Source organism: Silurus aristotelis, assembly GCF_946808225.1.
Source record: "Silurus aristotelis genome assembly, chromosome: 1".
Taxonomy (NCBI): Eukaryota; Metazoa; Chordata; class Actinopteri; order Siluriformes; family Siluridae; genus Silurus; species Silurus aristotelis.
In genome coordinates this window covers 10,188,517-10,209,371 of record NC_139574.1, presented here as the reverse complement: position 1 = coordinate 10,209,371, position 20,855 = coordinate 10,188,517, and the positions used below count along the sequence as shown (strand labels likewise).

At 40.5% G+C, this 20,855-nt stretch overlaps 1 protein-coding gene across 6 annotated transcripts in view; it reads right to left on the bottom strand.

Annotated features, from left to right (window-relative positions):
- Nucleotides 1-20,855, bottom strand: part of pard3aa (par-3 family cell polarity regulator alpha, a) — a 395,018-nt gene that overhangs the window by 248,190 nt on the left and 125,973 nt on the right. For all 6 annotated transcript variants that reach the window (XR_014534054.1, XM_083544220.1, XM_083544221.1 and 3 more), the window contains exon 3: nt 2,682-2,865. Coding sequence is in view for 4 of the 6 variants with exons in the window: in XM_083544220.1 (XP_083400346.1) it covers nt 2,682-2,865 (184 nt within the window). In the remaining 2 variants the exon portion in view is untranslated. The remainder of the gene's footprint in view (nt 1-2,681; nt 2,866-20,855) is intronic.

Below are 20,855 nucleotides of genomic sequence, written 5' to 3'. Positions count from 1 at the left end.
TGCTACCATCAGTGTGTGTTCAAACTATTCTTGAAACTTTTTGATATCACCTCGTATAAAGGTTTGGGACTCCAAAACGTTCCAGAACGCAGAAAAGTCTTTAGTTGTACAGTAAAATAAAGAATAGTGTCAATTTTCTCTTTTAGAATAACTTTAAATTAACTGCTTTGTGTTTAAGGGTAAAAGAAAAGACCCTGGACTTTAATAACAATCAACTGTAAAACAATTAAACTGTCTAATTTAACCACAAAACGTTATAACGTAAATGTTATAATAAAGTTGTTATTATTCTCTGTACAGAATCAATTCCAGCTGTTGCTCCAAGGCAGGAATTTAGTAGTGGCAGTCCTTGAAAACATTTCAGGAAAATCTTTGCCCCTGTTCCAACTGGGAAATCTCACTCGAAGTGCACTATTTAGGATGTGAATCTTTCAGGTGTTTCCAGAATGGGCTTCAAATTCAACATGAATCTGGATAAAAGAATGACTGAAGAAAAAAAAAAAATTTTCAAACAATGGGCTTTTCTCCTTGATAGGGCGCTATATTATTACCAACAGTGCACTTTAAACTCCGTCTACAACTGATGACACTCAAGTACAGCAATTCATAGCAATCTCTTTCAGCTCGACATTCATTTACCAGAAAGCTGAAACATTAAACAAAAACTGAAGCCACCTGAGGAACATAAGTGGAGTGTATAATACAGAAAATCATTCTTCTGTTTTTATTGTGGTTTTAAGTTGCCTGGTAATTGCTAATGATTTGTATCAGAATCATTAGGATTAGAATACTTTGTTGATCCCCTGGGGAAATTGTTGGGCTGCAGTTGTTTACAGTAAAATTAAAATTGAAGTAAAATTTAAATATACGGAATGTAAATAAAATGGCAAATAAATGTCAGACTTCAATGATGCACCATATCTTTCACTTATAATTCCCTCCACTCTTCTGGGAAGATGTTCCACTAGATTTTGGAGTGTGCTTGTGGACATGTGTGTTCATCAGCCACAAGGGTGTTAGTAAAGTCAGGTTCTGATGAGGTTGAGGAGGCCTGGGATGCAGTTAGTGTTCCAATTCATCCCAAAGGTGTTCAGTAGGGTTGAGATCAGAGCTGTATAGCAGGCCACTCAAGATCTTCCTCTCCAAATCATGTAAAGCAGATCTTCATAGAGCTCGCTTTGTGCACAGGGGCATTGCCATGCTGGAACAGGTTGGGGTCTCAGAGTTCAACACAAAATTCTATTATACCTCATCCAAAGACGTCCTTTGCGATTGTGTGCCTCCAACTTCGTTGTAACAGTTTGGAGAAGAATCACATATAGCAGGAAAGGACAGGTGTCCCAATACTTTCATCCATAAAGTGTAGTTATAATTAATTACCATCATCATCATTATTATTTGACTAAAACTATTGCACATAATTGCCCAAGATATTTTAACATTATATTAGTGTGGCATTAAAAACTATATCTATATAGTCTTTAGCCATATCTACTGTATATCGTGGACCAGCTGACCAGCTATCCAAAAATGTTGCCTGGGGTAAAAATTCCTCCTGCCCCCAATATATTGCTCTATATAAAACAGTCGTTAATAGTGATAAATAGTAGTAGTATCATAAATAGTAGTAAATAGTAAAGGAGTTAGTGAGAGGGAAATTCCAAACACAATGTGAGTGAGATTAATTACATCACTACCGGAAAATATAATACACTGAATACTTTTTTCTACTATTTTGGTCAGTTTTGTTTATTGAAAGCTTTAATTGTGTCCAAGTGGTACACTGGCCAAGCAACTGTATCACTAACCAAGGTTAAACAAACTTGCTGGGGCAGTGGTACTTTGGCGGTTCAGATGCTGGACTGTTGGTCAGAAGGTTGAGGGTTTTTATTTCCAGCACTGCCAGGCTGCCACTGCTTGACCCTTAAAACCCAACTACTTAAATATAGAAATGGTAAAACAAACAAGATCATCTGCCCAATGGGAAAGCAAGTAAGTGTCATATTCAGCAGACTAGATTGGGTCATGGCACCAAACCTCTTCGCACCGAACAATCAGTATAAGAGCTTATTCAGTAGTCACAAGAATAATCCTAAAGAACGTTCCTGCCATTCTAGCAGGGAGCAGGTCTGCCAGATCTTTACACACACAGTGAAGAACGGATATCCTGCTGATAGTTCTCCATCACAGGGTGAATGCACGGACTTGTACTCTAGTTCAGCCCCCCTCTGTGCTCGCTTTTGGAGAGAAATAATAAGTCAAATCAATGGTCCCATAGCCTGGTAACATGCCTCAACCTCAGCATTCATTACTGTGTGCATGTCTGCCTGAGAGAAAAACACAAAGAGGCTTATTTAGCATACTGGTTAGTTTAAAAAAAAAAAAAAAAAAAAAAACTTTATTCAAGAGCCAATCCAAGCACACCAATTGTATTCCCATCAAGCCCAAAGCAAAAGTGTTTGTGTGAGTAAAGATCTGGCAGACCTGCTACTTCCGCTCGTAGATACTGTATGTTTATCCTTAGTGTTCTCTCGATCTGTCTGTGCTTGAGAGCATGTTTCTGTGTTTTTCTCACTCCTGTGATTTTACCTGCCTACTCTGCTGTACCTGGACATCCAGCATCTTATACACTTCTACACACACCTATTGCTCCTCGATGTGGATGCATATGTGAGACTCACTGGTGCGCAGGGCCAACGGTGTGACCTCGATCTCGCTGCTGTTCTGGTACGGCTGGAAGGCAGATGGCGTGCCGGAGCTGAGCTCTCCCCTGCTAAACACGTCCGGACTCTGGCTTCCCGTGGAGCTTGCGCTCGTGCCGTCTCCACCATGATGAGGGTCCTGCTCGTCATACACTGCCACCAGCTATGAACACACACACAGAGAACAAGTTTGAGCTTTAATAAATCTTTTTTTTTTCAACTGAAAAACACTTCAAGCTTTTTGAGTTCATCTGTGTCTGCTGTTATCAAAAAATCAAAACAGCAATCAAATGGCCATTTTGCAGTCGCTCATAGTTCACAATAATCACACACCTTCTCAAAAATCTACTCTGCGCCAACATTTCCGCTCCATCTCGAACAGTTCCCACTGACATTTCAAACCACTGACATTTTAGCTTAACACGAAACTTCGAAGCTTATAAAGTTAAAGACAGTTCTGGATGAGAGAAACCGACATAAAGGCTTTAATTGGACTGCTCCCATTGACCATCGTGCTTGATGTGAGTTCGAATATTGGACAATAGGGACAGATATTGTATATATATACACTGGTCAGACATAACTTTATGACCACATATAACATTATGACCAGTAAATAACACTGATTATCTCTTCATCGTGGCACTTGTTAATAAGTGAGATATTATCGGGAGCAAGTGAACATTTTGTCTTCAAAGTTGATGTTGGAAAGCAGGAAAAATGGGCGAGTGTAAGGATTTGAGAGCTTAACAACTGGGTCAGAGCATCTCCAAAACTGCAGCTCTTGTGGGATGTTTTGTTCTGCAGTGATCAGTATCTATTAAAAGTGGTTTAAAGGAGGAACAGTGGTGAACCGGCGACAGGGTCGTGGGCGGACGAGGCTCAATGTTGCACGTGGAGATCGAAGGCTGGTCCGTGTGGTCCGATCCAACAGATGAGCTCCTGTAGCTCAAATTGCTGAAGAAGATAAAGCTGGTAATGCTCGTCAGGTCTGGACTGTTTTGCGAGCAAAGCGGGAACCAACACAAAATTAAGCAGGTGGTCATAATGCTTAGCCTGATCAGTTGCCATAAAGTTATGCCTGGTTTGTGTATTTATCATATTATATTGTTATCTATAAATGACTGCTCAAAGTAAGATATCCGCTTAGTGGATACTTTTATACACTTCATGCATCACGAGTAGATATCAAACGTATACAAATTTTTACCACCACTTTATCTGTGTAAAGCTTCTTTGAGAGACAATGTCCATTGTTAAAAGCGCAATACAAACTGAATATCAACATTCTACTACAAGGGCTCAGGACCGCAGGTTGCATGAACAGTTTTGCATTTAAGCACCCATTTCTGCACACATTAACAATGATGGACCTGAAAAGAATTAGAAGTCTGTGCCACCCAGATGAGGACAGGTCTTCTTCTGAGTTTCGTTCCTCTCAAGTTTTCTTCCTCATGCCATTGCAGGGAGTTTTTTTTTCTCTTCACTGCCACCACTGGCTCGCTCATCAGGGATAAACTTATAGGCAGTAAACTTATACACTTTTTTATACAACTTTATAACGGCCTTATCTCTGTAAAGCTGCTTTGAGACAATGTCCATTGTTAAAAAGTGCTCTTCAAATAACATTGAATTGGGAAAAGAAAAGAGGAAAAAAAAAAAAAAAAAAAAAAAAAAACCAAAGCAGCAAGACCATAGAAAAACCGGACAAAACACTACGCAGTCGTGAAACACATCACAAAACAGCTTCCGTGCATAGAAACAGCTGGCTCCGTATCTTTATCTGGCGTTTAAGAAAAATACAATTCTGTGCCTTATTGTTTAAGGGTGTGTCTGAAAAACTCAGTATAAGAATCCCATCTTTCTCCTTTTCCAAACCAGTGATCTTTTCCACCTTTAGAACAGAGCGTGCCGTACTTATGTAGTTCATGCCAACACACTGGGCCTGCCAAGATCACACATATAACACCAGAGCCAGCAATTTATTCCACTGTCCCACCTGCTGCTGCTGCATTTACCTGTGCCAAATACTGATACCAGTGTAGCACCATGCTGCACACATACACATACTAGTGAGGGTACATATATACACACAAAATGGGCAGAAGATTAGAGAGAAAAAGGATGAGACAAGAAGGGGGGGGGGCGTAAGGGGCAGGTTAGGAAGGTGACACACACAGCTCTGCTCTGCAACACACGGTCACACACGGCGGGTGATTAGCAGGCGTTCCAGGCTGAGCGCATAAACAGTCTGCTCTGCTCTAGACAAAAGTGGAAAATTGCAATGAGGAGTGAGCAGACGCGCATTCGTCTCCATCTGCATTCGCCTTATTCATCTGTATTCGGAGATGAGTGTGCAGAAAGAAAGAACAGAAAGCCGTGCTGGGGTTGCGTGCGTGCGTGTGTGTGTGTTTACATAGAGCAGACAGAAAGACCTGCATTTTTCAAACATCTACTTAAACAAGCTGAGCTACAAAACACTGACTGCAGATCACCTTTTCACTACATGTCCTTTCCATTCACTGCTGCGCACGCTCTCTCTCTCTCACACACACTCACACACACACACACACACACACACTTCATGATGGCTCTAATTCAAAGTGACAGGTCATTTGTTTCTAAAGCCTAATTGAGGAGCATTAAGTAAATACATTAAAGATGATTGCGGTGTTATCCTGAGTTCTGTACGAAATATGCATTATCCTCCAATGCAGTTTTTTACAATTTGAAGTAGAGATTGGAAGAAAACAATCTTTCTCAGCATCTTGGCATATTTGCATTTTTCAGGAGATTACGCCTTTCCTCTTAATGTATATACTGCTTGATCTTTAATGATTCAACTTGCCCACAGTTGTTCCTTAGTCCCTTTGCATGTGCACCGCATTATGTGCATATTATATGCATTTGTAGCTAGAGAGATGTTTCAGGACAGCTTTTAAAATCTGGCCAGGTGTATGAGAGGTCAAATAGCCCTAGGACGTCCATTTAATTAGAAAGAAATTCTACATCTCTCCTTTCAAATCAACCACCTGCACGTCTTCCTGCACCACATCTTAACCTCATTTTTGGCCTTTCTCTTTTCCTCCTGCTTGACGTCTCCATTCTCAGCATTCTTCTACCGAGATACCCCATGTCCCTCCTCTTCACATGACCACACCAGCTTAATCCTGCCTTTCTCACCTCGTTTTCAAAACGTCCTGCCTTCGCCGTCTCTCTCTAATAAACTCATTTCTAATCCTGTCCATCCTCATTGAAGAAATTCTTCTCCTTGATATTGCAGAAATCACAATATATAATGTTTCATACAGTCTTTCAGATCATTCTGCACAGCAAAACCATTATAAATGAGCATGCCAACATAGTGATACGTTTTCTAACATCTCACACGCTTCATGAGGGGTCTTTGCTTTTAGAATTTCCTCGCTGAAATAAGTAACTGGATAGTGAATCCTCTCCATCCAGAAATATCTTGATTTGAATAATATGCCTCCTTGTTTTTCCAAGTCCTGTTCAGTAAACATAGGTGTTTATTTCACTGCATTTCGGTAAGACAACCGAACCAAATAATAATTTCTGGTGTTTATGCATTATGCTATTATATTCATACATCGTAAATATTTTTACCTTATAAAGATGCACGTGGCTTCATATTGACTAAAACTAAATACATGGGAGGCTCATGTGTGACTCCTATCAAGTCAACTTTATTTCTATAGCGCTTTTCACAACAGACATTGTCTCAAAGCAGCTTTACAGAAATGAACAGTTAAGGTGAACGGTGTGTATTTATCCCTGATGAGCAGCCGTTTTGACTGTGGCAAGGAAAAACTCCCTTAGATGTTATAAGGAATTAACCTTGAGAGGAACCAGACTCAAAAGGGGAACCCATCCTCATTTTGCTGATATCAATAGTGTGATTATAGTCTTTAAACAATACAGAACACTGGAGAGTGAGAACTAACATGAGTACTGGAGTGTAAGATTATAAATATTGTTCTTTCTACAGTCTTATACAGTCATTTGTGGTAATAGAACTAGGAGCTACTGAGCAACTTATAAAATCTCTCAACATTTAAGATCATAGATCCAACCTCAGCTTCTCCATGCCAGAGCCTTTAAACATTTAGAGGTCCAGTGTCCAAACGCCACATGGAATGGTATCCAAATGGTGCTGGTGTGTCTCTAGATGGTTCGGGATGTTTGTGGGGCCGGCATCTACTTCTTTAAAAAGGTCCATAATCTTCATGAGGTGGTGCAACAAAGAATGTGATTTATTATTTCTTTCTTTCTTTCTAACTGCCACTAGAAATTTCACATTATACTTAAATACAGTGTTTTTGTCATTCCAGAAAGACATCGAAAGTCAGTAAGACCAAACTAATTGCCAGACTGTTGATGCAGAAACACTTAACGCAAATCGTGCGACTCCATATGGGGAGGTTAAAGAGCTTCGTCTGCTCTCAGATTCTTCACTCTAGCATCCAAACGAGCATTCAATCATGTTTAACTGAGCACAAATAAAGGGGACTCATCTTCATGAAGACAAGCTGTTTAAGGAATTAAAGCCATTTCCCTGGACATATTGTGTTCCCCAACACATTTGTGACATCAATGTCAAGCTTTTACATAAAAATCAGTCATAAAGCAGCCCCCCCACCCACACACACCCCCACACACACACTAACAATTCACTTGCACAGTCCACACACCCTTAAACACTTTTACCAGCTCTTGCATAAAATCCTGCTCTCGTCATTAAATGGGTCACTGTAGAGCCATCATGCAGCTTTTATGACTCCCTTTAGGTCTCCGATGGCCCGCGGTTGTACGTAACACACGACGCGGCCAGCCAGCCCGCACCCCCTCCCCCCGATTTTCCTCTCCGGTCCTCTCAGATAAGAGAAGAGAGTGAAGATGCACACTAACCTTCTCAATGACACTAATCACATCATCAGCTAAAAAAACAGACTTCGATGGCAAATTGCGAGACGCAAGGAGCCGCCTCGTGAACGATTCATCCATATTTAACAAGTCTTATGTGAATCTGCTGAGCACGAATAATGTCCTAAGCTGCACTTTGTAATCATTTATGCATGTTTACTTTTTTTTTTTTTCCTCCATAACTAGTCTGATACATAGTTGGCATACAAAACATGCATCTAACATTCTTAGTCAGCTGATCAGGCATCTAATTAACATTTTAGTGCTGAATGATGCACTGGATTCAAGAACTACATTGAAATCAGCACCAAAAAACAAACCACAGCATTTTTCATTTGACAGAAAACAGCTCCTTCACGTCACAGCATGTGTCTCTCTTTTATGCGCCTGAAATTAAACTACAAAAAAACATTTTAAAATAATGTTTCGGTCTAATGCTTTTCTCTTACTCCTCGTCTTTGTCTCCCCAGAAAAATGCGACACTGCACACAACATGAATTACTGATTAAAACTGGACCTCTGTATTTTTGAGAAGGGGGGAAAAAAAAAAAATCCCTCCATTTAGCACTTGAACCATAAGAGCTATGAGCAGCACAAATGCTAGATCTTAGTTGCTATGGCAGCATATCCTCCTTTCAGGTTCTCTAATGGGTACATGATGTAAAAACCCATCTACCAACTGGGTCTTCTGCTAACATTAATAAGTTTGAATATTTTGGGGGGTTGGGATGAAGAACATTCAGAGCAATTGATACACTCTTGGATGTATGTGCTGCTTGTTTACTTCCTTCACTCATCCAGAGTGTGAAAAACACATTTCCATAATAAAATAAACTGTGGAAACTTTGAACTTTTATCGAAAATGATTCTCCTCACGGTTTTTGCTCAAAATTAAATAATATTTGGCTATGCGTCTAGGTACAAGTGGCTACGTCTCATCAGTGAATCTCACACACACACAGTCTTGCCCAGTCTGCAAATTGGTCACGGCCCTTCAGAACTCTTGATGATTTTCAATTCCCTTTTCCCATCATCTTAGAAAGCACATATTCCCTAAATCCCCAAACAGAAAAAGTACTTGATGATAGAGTTGGTAGACGATTTTCTGATTTGATACACTTAAAAGGAAAAACTATTGGCCCGAATGACCTATTATTCTTTATAGTTAACATGTGATCTTCAAACGCATCCAAGATGCACTTTGAAATAAGATTCAGAGTTAACCTGCACAGCTTCCATTAAAAATCAACCGTATGGTGCTCTATGTTTACTACTTCTACCTAAAGAGAGCGATGCAGCAGGGCTTTACTTCTCCGGTATGTCCAGCTCTCTCAAATCCTCATCTGTACACTCTGCCTCCGAATGTTGTGCTAATATCTTTGGCAATGCCTTGGTGCTCGTCATTTTGTAGATTGCGAACTAAGTGAGCAGAGCCTCTGCTGTAAATCAGTACAATGTTTGCTCTACCACTGCATCTCTGGTGCAGTTTACAATATGACCTTGAACGTTGTTGGAAAACGTTGTTGGTGCGTCAGATAAAGAACATTTTCGGGATCCAATTGTGATACCTGTGACACCTAGTTGGAAATTTTCTCTTGTATTTAACGCTGTTGTAACTTCACTAACAGTTTTATGCTGTGACAAAAATCCAACAGCAATCAGCACCAGAATCACATCACAAATATATCAGTACAAATCACGTTGTGTTTAAAGGCGGAAGTTTACTATAAAGTACCATGAATTTTATTACACACGGATACAACTTACATTTCATATGCTAAGCTTCACCAAATATCAAAACATTGGAGAAAGAGGACCGAGATACACAGAAATAATCTGGCTATAAACACGGAGAGAGGATAAGACATGAGGTGAATCTTGACGGCGTCTTTCATGTCGGCGTTGTTTGATCTCTGAGCCATTGGCGTGAAATGCTGAGTGATTACAACAGGAGTCTGATGTTCAATCCTGTTCTATTAGACGTCGTAGCGCAGACGGCCTGTGATCGGCCTCATCGCGCTGGCATGCACGCTGGCACATCGAACTCTGCTCAGACCTCCTAAACCAGGCATTAGACACGGAATCCACTTCAGATGCCAGGCTAATCCTGAAACGCCCCTGCGGAAGCAGCGGTGTTCCAACACTGTCCTGATTTTTTTCATTCAGATCGAACAGCAAAGGGTAGAAACATTTCTGTTGCAACAACTTTTATTACGGCGCGGGGGGCTGCAGTCGCCTGCCTGCCAGGCGGTATTAAACCCCACCCTCTGGCTAAACCCAAAGAGAGAAAGGGATTAATAAAGTTTTATTTCACAGCACATTCTCACCTCCTACCGCCACATCTCAGTGTTGAGCATGACCAATGTTTTATGATTGGCTCATGAAAGCTATTGTGTAACCCTCAGGCAGAAAGATCACACACAAAAAAAAAACCTTAAAGCACTTTGATTCGGTTAGCATCTCACCTTGATTAGCTGTCAGGCTCAAGCCAGAGGAATCAGCTAGTTAAACAAGTGGTCAGAGTTTCCTCTTATTTCAGCTTTTTTAACCTTTCTTGCAGTTTGAAGCCTCCAACACTGTAGGCCACAACACAGTCTTACACCAAACAACTCTGCAGCATCAGCAGACAACAACCTACAAATGTCTCAGGCAGCTGAATAATGCTAGCAAAACAGGAAGCAGAAATGCTAAGCCAAAAATCTTTTAAAACATATGCCACCTGATCTGTAAGCCTTAGATTACACTTCAAACCAGAGTCAGTGTGTGCAAAGAAGAAAAAGAAATGACTAGAAAAACACACCACAATATCAAAAGCATTGAAAACTGCAGCAATACAGTGATGTAACTACGACAAATACGATTGTATATGATTTTATAGTTGCACTCGAAGGCCAATTAGAAATTAATTTGACTACATCTTAGAGTGTCTAATGCTGTGCTTACGCTGTTCAATTTAGTAATTGTTTTTGCTATTGTTGCTAAGGTTGTTGTAGGTGAAGCCACAATGCAGGAAAGAGTCTGATGTCTTCTGACACTTCCAGAATATCATTGAAGGAAAAAACTAAAATGATCTCAACGGCAATTAATCGGCTGTCGGTGAACGTGTCATATCCAGCGATCCAAGACTACCATTTTTAGCCTAGAATTATAAGAATTGTTTAGGATTTTTTAAATTCGTCATGGCCAAAAAAATCCCACAGTGTGCACCTGGCCGAACATTAAAATAAATAAAATTCCTTCTTTGGCATATTGAAACCTTGAAACTGGATTAAAAACTGACTAGTCTTTGCCTGGTAATCAGTTATCATCATCTCATTGTCTCAGAGTACAGCATTAGTCAAGTCTAGTTGATTTTATTGTTATTTCAACCATATATAGCTGATGCAGTGCACAGTGAAATGAGAACGTTTCTCCTGAACCCTGGTGCTACATAAAACCACATAAAGCTACAAAACACAACATAGAGCTACATAACAGGACACGGAGCTAAGGACTAAAGCAAGTCATTCTAGAAACATAAAGTGCCTCGTGTGCAACCTGGTGCAAACAGACAACTCAAGCCAGTGTAGGAAAGACACACAAAACATTAATAATATAATAAATTACTCTCAAGTTAAACAGCCTTCCATTTAGGGACTATGATTTTGTTTCAGAGCTGAATTTGATAGAATGGGAGCAAGAGGAAGAAAGGGAACAAAGAAAATGTGTTTTGCTTCAGACGCAAGCCTTTTGACATCTCGTCACTCCTGAGGCGCTATTAGCAGCAGATAATGGTATACGGTCCACGGGTGAGATGTTCTGCTAACTGGGAATGAATCTGTCACTTGTTACATTTTCATGCCTCGCAAATCAACAAGGCATAAAAAATAAAGTACTTTAACTATCTGTGAAATATAAATCCAAACCCTCCATTGAGTGTTTTACTATACGGGTTCAGGTTGCTCACAAGACAAAGAATCCAGGTCACAATTTAAGTCCGTCTAATTCAGAGCCTGTGAAATCTGCGCTGCTCTATAAAGCTGGCCTGCTGTGGATTTTCCAAGTTGTCACAGGCAATCAAATTGATGGGCTCCTAATCAATTAAGCTCCACAGGAGCCGAAGCCCACTCGTAATAAAGGGCCATCAGAGAACATATGGCGTACCCTCAACAGCTAATAGTGTAACAGCAGTTGTTCTACCACAGCAACAACTTAGTAGTGGGTTATAATTCTATTGGCCAAAGGGCTCTCCTCCACCAATACAACCACTCTGCCAAATGACTCATGCGCTCTCCTTTTTCCTCTCTCAATCACTTTCCATTGACTCAATGTGCATTATGGCAATTACCAATAATGGCACAAATCAGAGGCAGACAGGTACACGGTAGCAGCTACTCCCAAACTAACACTCTACTAACAAAATAACAGTGGAGTGCAGGTAACAGAGGCGGACGCCTGTTCTGTAATGCTGCGTCAGAGAACGTATTGAGAATTAAGGCTGATTGAGTGAGCATAAGGGTATGAGGGAGTAGATTCCATTGACCAAGTGTATAAAAATCAGTCCTTGCAGTTGAACTACATGGTATGTATTATTTAAATCAAGAGAAATTTGTAAGGAAACTTTATTAACAGCACAGTTTTCAAGTTCTGATTAGAACTTTCCCTCCAGCCTATTGGCTCCCTCCTCAGCATTCTTCCACCGATATACCCCATGTCCCTTCTCCACACATGACCAAACCATCTCAATCGTCTCCAAAATCGTCCTACATGCGCGGTCCCTCTAATAAACCCATTTTTCATCCGTCACTCCCAATGAAAATCTCAGCATCTTCAACTCTGCCACCTCCAGCTCTTACTCAATGCCGCTGTCTTGAATCTTTACAACAAAGTAGGACTCACCCCATAAGTCTTCTACACTTTGCTTTTCACTCTGGCAGATACCCAAATCACTTCTGTGCTAAAGTTTATGATCATAATAAAGCTGGGAAAATAAGCACTAATGTCTTAAAGAAATTCTACATATTATTGTTAACCAGCTGCACACTATATAGACAAAGGTTTTGGGACACTTGACCTTTCCTGCCATATGTGTTTTTTTTCCAATCTGTTACCACAAAGATTGAGGCACACAGTTGTACAGGACGTCTTTGGATCCTGTATAATACAATTTTACTTACTTACTATTTACTTGAAATTGGAAACACAAACCTGTTCCAGTAAGGCAATGCCCCCGTGCACCAAGTGAGTTAAATGAAGATGTGATTTACAAGTTTGGATAGGAAGATCTTGAGCGGCCTGCTGTAGAGCGCTGATCCCAACCTTACCGAACACCTTTGGGAACTGGAACACTGACTGCACCACAGGCCTTCCCACCTCAAGTTAAGTCAAGTCGGCTTTATTGTCACTTTAATCATATACAGTGAAGTACACAGTGCAACAAAACAACATTGTGGAGGTACCTACATCGGTACTTCCACAAGAACATTCCAAAATCTAGTGGAACATCTCCCCAGAAGGGTGAAGGAAATTATAAGAGAAAATTGCGACAATGTGGAATGCGATGCTCAAAAAAGCACATGCTATACTTATGACCAGGTGTCCGCATACCTTTGCCAATATAGTGAATATCAGAACACTTGCTGCATTATAGACATGGGAAAGCCCTGTATAGCCCTCATTTTTTCCTAATGGGTTCCTTACCATTTCCCTCTCAGTAGCTTTGTCTCCATATCACACCACATCTACTAACCAGGTAAAATAAATGCTTCCTCCAGGACCCATGACGCCAGACACGACATCTCGACAAACTGCTGCTCATGCTGCATATCAGAGCGGTGTAACACACTCAGACAAAACCTGCTCTTTCACATACATGAGCTTACAGATGTCCAGGATTGTCTAGTGTGGGACATTAAAGTGAGAGAATAACATGATCCCTCCCACCCAAAAAACATGGCCAATCACACTCATGGACTCCTGGTCAAGAATGGCTTCTTTGGGAGATTGAAGATTCAGGAGTCTCAGAGGGCGAATGCCTTTCTGATGCGGCACTCTTCTTTACCGAGGTGAGAAAGAATGCATTACAATAAACCAAGCATGAGAACATGGAAGACTTTTCTGCCTTTAAAAAGCACAACCCACATATAATTCAGGCAACAGTTCTCAACTGAAAAAAAATGGGGTAAAAAATCCCGGTATGAATAAATGTCTAGAATAAAGCTGGAATAAAGTAGAGCTTCTGTCAAAAACACTTAAAATGCTGTAAGGACATAAAAAAGAAAAAGAAAAAAAAAAAGAAAGTTGTTCTTTTTAAAAAAAATATATATATAAAATCAGAAAAATCTGGTAGTGAAAATTAGACAAAAAAAAAAAAAAAAAGTCTATGGTTATGGCAAATGTCTGACAAACTGCCTTGAAAATGTGTAAAAGTTATCAGCAATAATGGGTCACTTTCTTCTATTTTATTCGAGAAGAAAAGCAGCTTGAAATGGGTCCAGAAATCATTACAATCGGCTGCTTTATAGCCGGGGTTCTAGCAAAAGCCTGATGTCGAGCTATGAGAAAATAGACTGGAACATTACCAGAAATTAGAGATGAATACACAGTTGATTGTGAGTGGGGGCCCATAGTTCCCGAATCCGTTTAAAGAAACTTGCACCTTTTCAAAAATATATATACAGAATGCAATAAAGGGAACACATTCTTCCTTATTTCAATGTGCCTCTTTACCTTTATCTTATTCCCTCACGCTCACACACACTCAGCTCATATTTATTCTGCCCAGTATTTGTCATCATTTATTCTACAAGGGCATCCAAGGCATCCAGGGATGAATAACATTTCATCTTCCTCAGCTTTTAAAAGTTGTGAAACCAGCTTAGCCCACTACCTCTTTCATTTCAGCATCCAAGACCATTCTATTCATCCTTTAAGCCATCCTTTCTCACATCCATCTCTCCTTCATGCATCCTTCCATGCATGTCTCAAAACATGAAATCTGTCTTCATTTGTCATACGGCAGCTGAAGAAAGAGCCTTGACACAAAAATGAGCTTCCATAGTTTCACTGGTATATGAAAAACTTAATATTTCATTCAAGTCAGTAACTAGAATTGGGGGTGGGGGGGGGGAAGACCCCAATGCATCCAACCAAAGTCACTTCGAAACACATCGATTAGAAAAAGCTTTAAAAAATGTTAATAAAAATGGAAAGATTTGCAAAGTAAAGCAAAAGATTTTCCTTTTTTTTGTCTGGTGAATTAGTTACTGAGCTTTACACGGTTTACCAAAAATAGATAAAAATAAATAAAAAATATTTTAAAAGTTTTAGGGTCAAGCAAAAGCTTTACAGTTAAAAGTCTTCAGTGTGAAGCGAAGCCCCGTTTTGGTCATGCTTTAGTGAACACTTCTCATCACACTACAGCCATTAAATATTTAATTTTATCCATCTATTATTTCTATAGCACAGCCTTCATCGTGCCTGAGCACTGAGTGCTTTGCGCTGTTCCAGTTCTCGTTAAGACCATCAAATATTCAGCCAACTGGCCAAATGCGTTCCCCTGTTTCCGAGGGTTTTCATTTTCAAAAGGCTTGCCGCATGGGGAGTGCTTGCTCTGAGACTCGGCCCTTCTGCTAGTGACCAAACCATGAAACGCTGCAGATCTACATAACCAACAGGAATCTTCTGACTTTTCAAAATCAAACGGCATGGCTGCTCTAAAATGGGAGCGGTTTGGGAAAAACTGGAATATTCCCTCACAGACTGGAAAAAAGACTTATACTAAAAATATCGACTTATTTACCATGAGCGTTACGGCATCGTTCTTTTCTTCTTACACGTTACTTTCCAAGACATAAACGTGTTATTTTTTTTTTCGTTCCTTCAATAAAGCATGAAAGCGTTTGGGGTTAGGTATGGAGGCGGCGAATGTGATGTGAAAATACACAGTGCAAGCAAAGTTTAAACAGATTAGGGGCTCATCCTTTGAAATCCACTTGGGTAAGGTTTTTTTTTTCTCTCCCTGGACTTTGAAGTTTCTCCTGAGCTGCAGGAGTTAAACAAACCCCAAAAAAATTCAACATGGTATTTTTTAGTTCGTGTGACCAACACATTGCTGACGAAGTGGGGAAAAACTCCAAACGCACTTTTTTTCCTCTGCATTGTGGCAACAAACCTTTAGCCATTTTTATAAGCATAGTTCTGTTTAAAGCAGAAATAAAACGCAGCCTTAGGCTTGTTGGTGGTTTTGGTGGTGCATGAGAATCGATGGGGAACAAAGAAAGAGGAAACTGGTGTACAAATTATTGGGGTGTGGGAGCAGCACAGAGTGGAACGTGATAAGGAACATGAAGAAAGCGATTGAAAAATTCAACTGGCAGTTTTTAACCTTTATCTTGATTCTGGGCTTTTAGAAAACCATTTGGACAATTTGGGCTCGAGACAAAACTGACTGTGATTCCTGGAATTAAGCAAGATAGAGGCTTGCATGTAAAACCATGAGACCTGTGGGTCAAATTTAATGTCAGAAATCTATCCTACCAGTAACAAATCTAAGTAAATAATAATTAAGTATGATAGTTGAGCTTGAATCAACTGAAGTAATTCAATAATACTGGCCATAGGCACAGTTCATCCACAGTCGATGGAAATAGGGGTGTATGTGTGTGTATCGTAATTGTTTTAATTATAAATCATTATTAAGTTTGTCACTCATTAACAGTAACCAATCAAAAACGCTGCACGAGTTGTGGTGTAGGGCGACAGATTATGGCGTTTGATCGATGCTTAAAAAAGCGAAGAAAGAAAAGGAGAAGATATTCAAACACCAGCAACCTCACAATCGCAAGAATTCATTCCTAGACGTGGATCATCACCACTAGCATGGAGGTGGTATGGTTTTGAAAGGTCAGATGTCAGGCAAAAGATACCGATCGGCCCCCGGTCAGCTGAACACGACCCACAGCTGCAGCAGACAGGATTTTTAAGAATTTTTTTTTTAAATAGACGGCGGGGTATAACGAACTGTCACTAATTACATTGTCGACAACATGGTACCAGCTCAAGGGGTTGAGGGAGATGGGTTCGAACAGCTTTTAGACACGTTAGACCCAAGGTGCTTACTGCCTAAATATCATCTGATTGTCGTTATTGGTAAAATCCCACCAAAAAAAGATTTTTGTGCATAGATACACTTTTTTTTTTTTTTTTTGAGTAGCCAAATTCAGCTATTGGCATTCATGACATTTGCTTATCAGCATTCCAGACTGCTTGTAAAGGTTATCCAGTCTTACAAGTATAAATTGTGAGAGGACACAGTTCCCTTGTTTACATTAAATATATTGAAAGCATAAGCAGTAATGCTCTAACAAGGACTTGGCCTTGACTAACTAATGCATTGTTTATGATGCTCCCTATTGATTTCCTTTGTGCTGTGATTTATCAGGCTGTCTAAATATAACTAGACCTACTTAAAAGTACATGCAGGTGTTGTTGTTGCGGAGTGGTCTTTCAGAAATGAATCCCTCAAACTAATCTGGCTTACGCAAATAAAATAATAAAATATATACATACATAAAAACCACTGGCACAGAACCGCACATTAATTTAATAACGTCCCCGTCCTCTTTAGCCTGAGGCATAGCTCCAACAATGGCATTTAAAAAACCCACGGTGGAGAAAAATGTGTTACTTTCCAAAAGAAATGTCCTTCTGTCTTTTCAGTGGTTATGCATTAGACATACAAAAAATAGCAATTAAAAACCTTCACAAGAGAGCAGGCTGTAGATGAGAGGGAGAAAAGTGAAGGGCGAAAACGACGCAGGGAAAGAAAAAGGAAAGATTACAAACGACTTTGCCTGCGGTGTAATGATTGAGCAAAAGTAAACAGGGGAAACACTGAGACGCTGAGAAAGCCTTGCTGCTTATATTGTCCATCAAGTATAAGCATGGCCATCTCACTAGCGAGCAACCAAAGTGTAAACTGAAGCTTTACTGCCTTTGAACATATAAATGCAAACATTGGGCAGTGCAGACTTCTAATTAGGATACAGGATGCCTCCTTCATTAAAGCAACTATCACCCGGCATAGAGAGGCCGTTCAGACAGTTAAAGACTAACTGCTTCAATCCAAGTGTGATCATCATCAATGCGTATAAAAGCATATTCCTCTAAGGCTGCAAATCCCTGACATATTTGCGACTCGGTATGATACTAAATGACTCAACTGACACTTCATCAGACACAAGAGAGCGTTAAAACAGTGACGCGCTTCGCTATACGACTTTGAGAGAGATCTTTTCGGGACGTAATAGATGTAGGCCAAAGGTGGAGGTAGGGGTCAGGGGTTTCTCAGCAGTGAAATTGAGCAGATAGGCCCTGCTCAATTGCATCAAATGGAGGGCTCTAGGGCAAAACCCCTATTCCATTCTATCACCAGAGATTAAAGAGTGGGCGAGTAAGAGACTCTGAAATAAATCGTGGTTTAAACAGAGCACTGTTTTAAATCGAGGAAAAAGCAAACGTGTCCCATAATTCTAAAGACCCTGGCATTTTCTGACAAGTCAAAAAAGATCATCTATTAGATTTAGTCAAACATTGCTGAAATAATGTTACTTGCTCTTTTTTTCCGGCACGAGCTTGCAGTATCTGAGCTTGTCAATACCGGTCAGTACCAATTAAACCACTCAATTTGCTTAAATTGCTTAATTGCATTGGAGGCTGTCAGGAGAAATCATTCACAGATAAGTCATCGGCTAAGAGAATCAGTGCAGAATACCTAAGAACCTAAGCAAGCAAACAAAGTAAGGCCCTAGCTGGTTTTATTACATAGCTTACAAGTGCAAAAATAGCCAAAGGTAAGTGGTTCTGGAGACCCCTAAAAATAATCAGTCAACAAAAAAGGTTATATAAGAAAATTATATGTCAAAAGGTTCCTGAACACTTGGCTGTCACACTGAAACACTATTCTCCCACAAACTAATGCCACAAACTTGGAAGCACACAGTAGTACCGAAAATCCACGCAAACTAGAGCGTTATGATTTTCTATTGGTAGATCTAATAAGCCAAAACCAGTTTCAGTACTGCAATGCTAGAACTCGGGTGTGCTGCACAAAACCCTGACCTCAACCCATCTGAACACCTTTGGGACAAACTGGAACATTGACTACACTCCAGAACTGCTTACCCAACATTAGTGCCTGACCTCACTAATGCTCTCAGAACTAAATGGGCAAATCCCCAGTGCCACTCTCCAAAATCTGACAAAAGGGGATTCCCAAAAAAGAGGAGATTGTTGTATCTGGAACAGGATGTTCACCACACATAAGAATTTCTGATTATACATCCACCTACTTTTGACCTTAGTGTTTTTGTTTGCAGTGGAAGAAAATGCTTATGTTCTAAACAGTATATTATTATACTACTGGTGGTGCATAATTCTCACACTAGTCATATTCAGGGCCATGCATAGAGGGGTGTGGCCACTGCCTCTCTGCCCTCGTCGGCCTAGGTGCCCCTCTCACCATAGTAACAGGTAGATGCATTACAATCCACATTACAGTCAAGTGGTTGATCTGCTGAATTAGTAATTTGTATTTCAATATATCCACCTTCTTAAAATTCATGTGTAATTGCGACTCACCAAAGATGAGGTTATCAGGACGTAGTACCTGATTAAAAAAAGGTTTTGCTGTTAAAGGAATGGGTAAATATCAAAATGTGAACCAATAAACGGTTTGTTATTATCAGCAATATGGAATTGAGATCAAAACGTCTACAGTAAAGTCTGAAATTATTACAGAGTGCGCCGTCTTCTCTTCTAATTGTATATTTGGAACAACTGGATCATTTGTATTAACATGAAAAGCACCCAGCCCCTTACTGGGCCTTTTTTGGTTTGGGCCACTCCCCCTCAAAATGTCTTTGTACAGCCCTGGTCAGATTACTAGAACAGTGTGCGATTCAGGAGATGTCTCGAGTCTTTCTACAATTGTGTGTTACGGAGACATACTGGATTCACACAGGCTCATAAGATAAATCCAGCTGTCTTCTTGCAGAACGCTGGAGTGAAACACTTCCTATAAAGACGCAAGACAGTGGGAGGCGGGCATCGCTCAGTCTCGTTCAGCACTAGCTCTTCAACATCAGCTTGATATGTCACAGGGATGAAGAGTTTTGTCTGCTCCACCCTTTTAAACACTAAAGTCTAAAGTGCACTGTCAATGACCCAGCACACTTGCACAAATATCCAAAACTGGCAGCAGGACTGTCTATCTTGACTGATGGAGCCTCAAGGGAATGCCCTGTCATTACCCGTCAGCTCCAACCACAGAAGCAATCATCCACAAGGAACGACACAAACCGAGTTATTAGAAACTGAAAGAGAATGGACATTCCAGCTGTATGCTTCTCTTCTGGTGGGTTTATTTCTATTCGGCAGGGCTAATTAGTATAAAATGTTGCTAGCTCCAGATGTTCTTTCCATCCATGCTAAGCGGCCAGGACCTCAAACGGATAGAGCATTATTCCAGGACAGACCGATCGGGACTGAAAAAGGAGAAATATTGTGGAGGGACTAAGGCCTGATAGAGCGCCAGTTCTGGCCTCTGATGGGGATTTCCAGCATCCCAACAGTGTAGCAGAACAATTAACACACTCCCCAGGACTCAGCACACACATAAATCACACACAGCACTGAGGCAGACGCTGGAGAATGTGTCTCTGTGTGACGTTTGGTTTTATGGGTCGGCATGGGACGAGAACACTGGCAATAATAAGAAAAGTGCTTATGTGAAACATATAAGGAGCGATAGAGTGAGAGACTCCGTGAGACTGATTGTGTATGGTCTGTGTGAGTGAGTGAGCGAGCGAGCGAGCGAGCGAGCGAGCGAGCGAGCGAGCGAGCGAGAGAGAGAGAGAGAGAGAGAGAGAGAGAGAGAGAGAGAGAGAGAGAGAGAGTGACTTCTGTATCTTTTTTATGTATGCCTGACTCTCCTATCAGCTCACTTAAGGTAAAAACTCTCCAAGTGACTGAAGGAAAAAGTACTGAGTGGTGGGAGGAGAGAAGGAACAGTTTTATCCAAGTCTCAGTGAAAGGCTCAAGTGTTTGTCCACTTGTTGAGTGCTAGACAGGTAAACACATTGTCCTGGTAACAATAAAGCAGTGAATCGTTCAGTGCACAGAGAATTCACATGTATGAGTAAAATACATGGGGGGGCACCCAATTGCTGC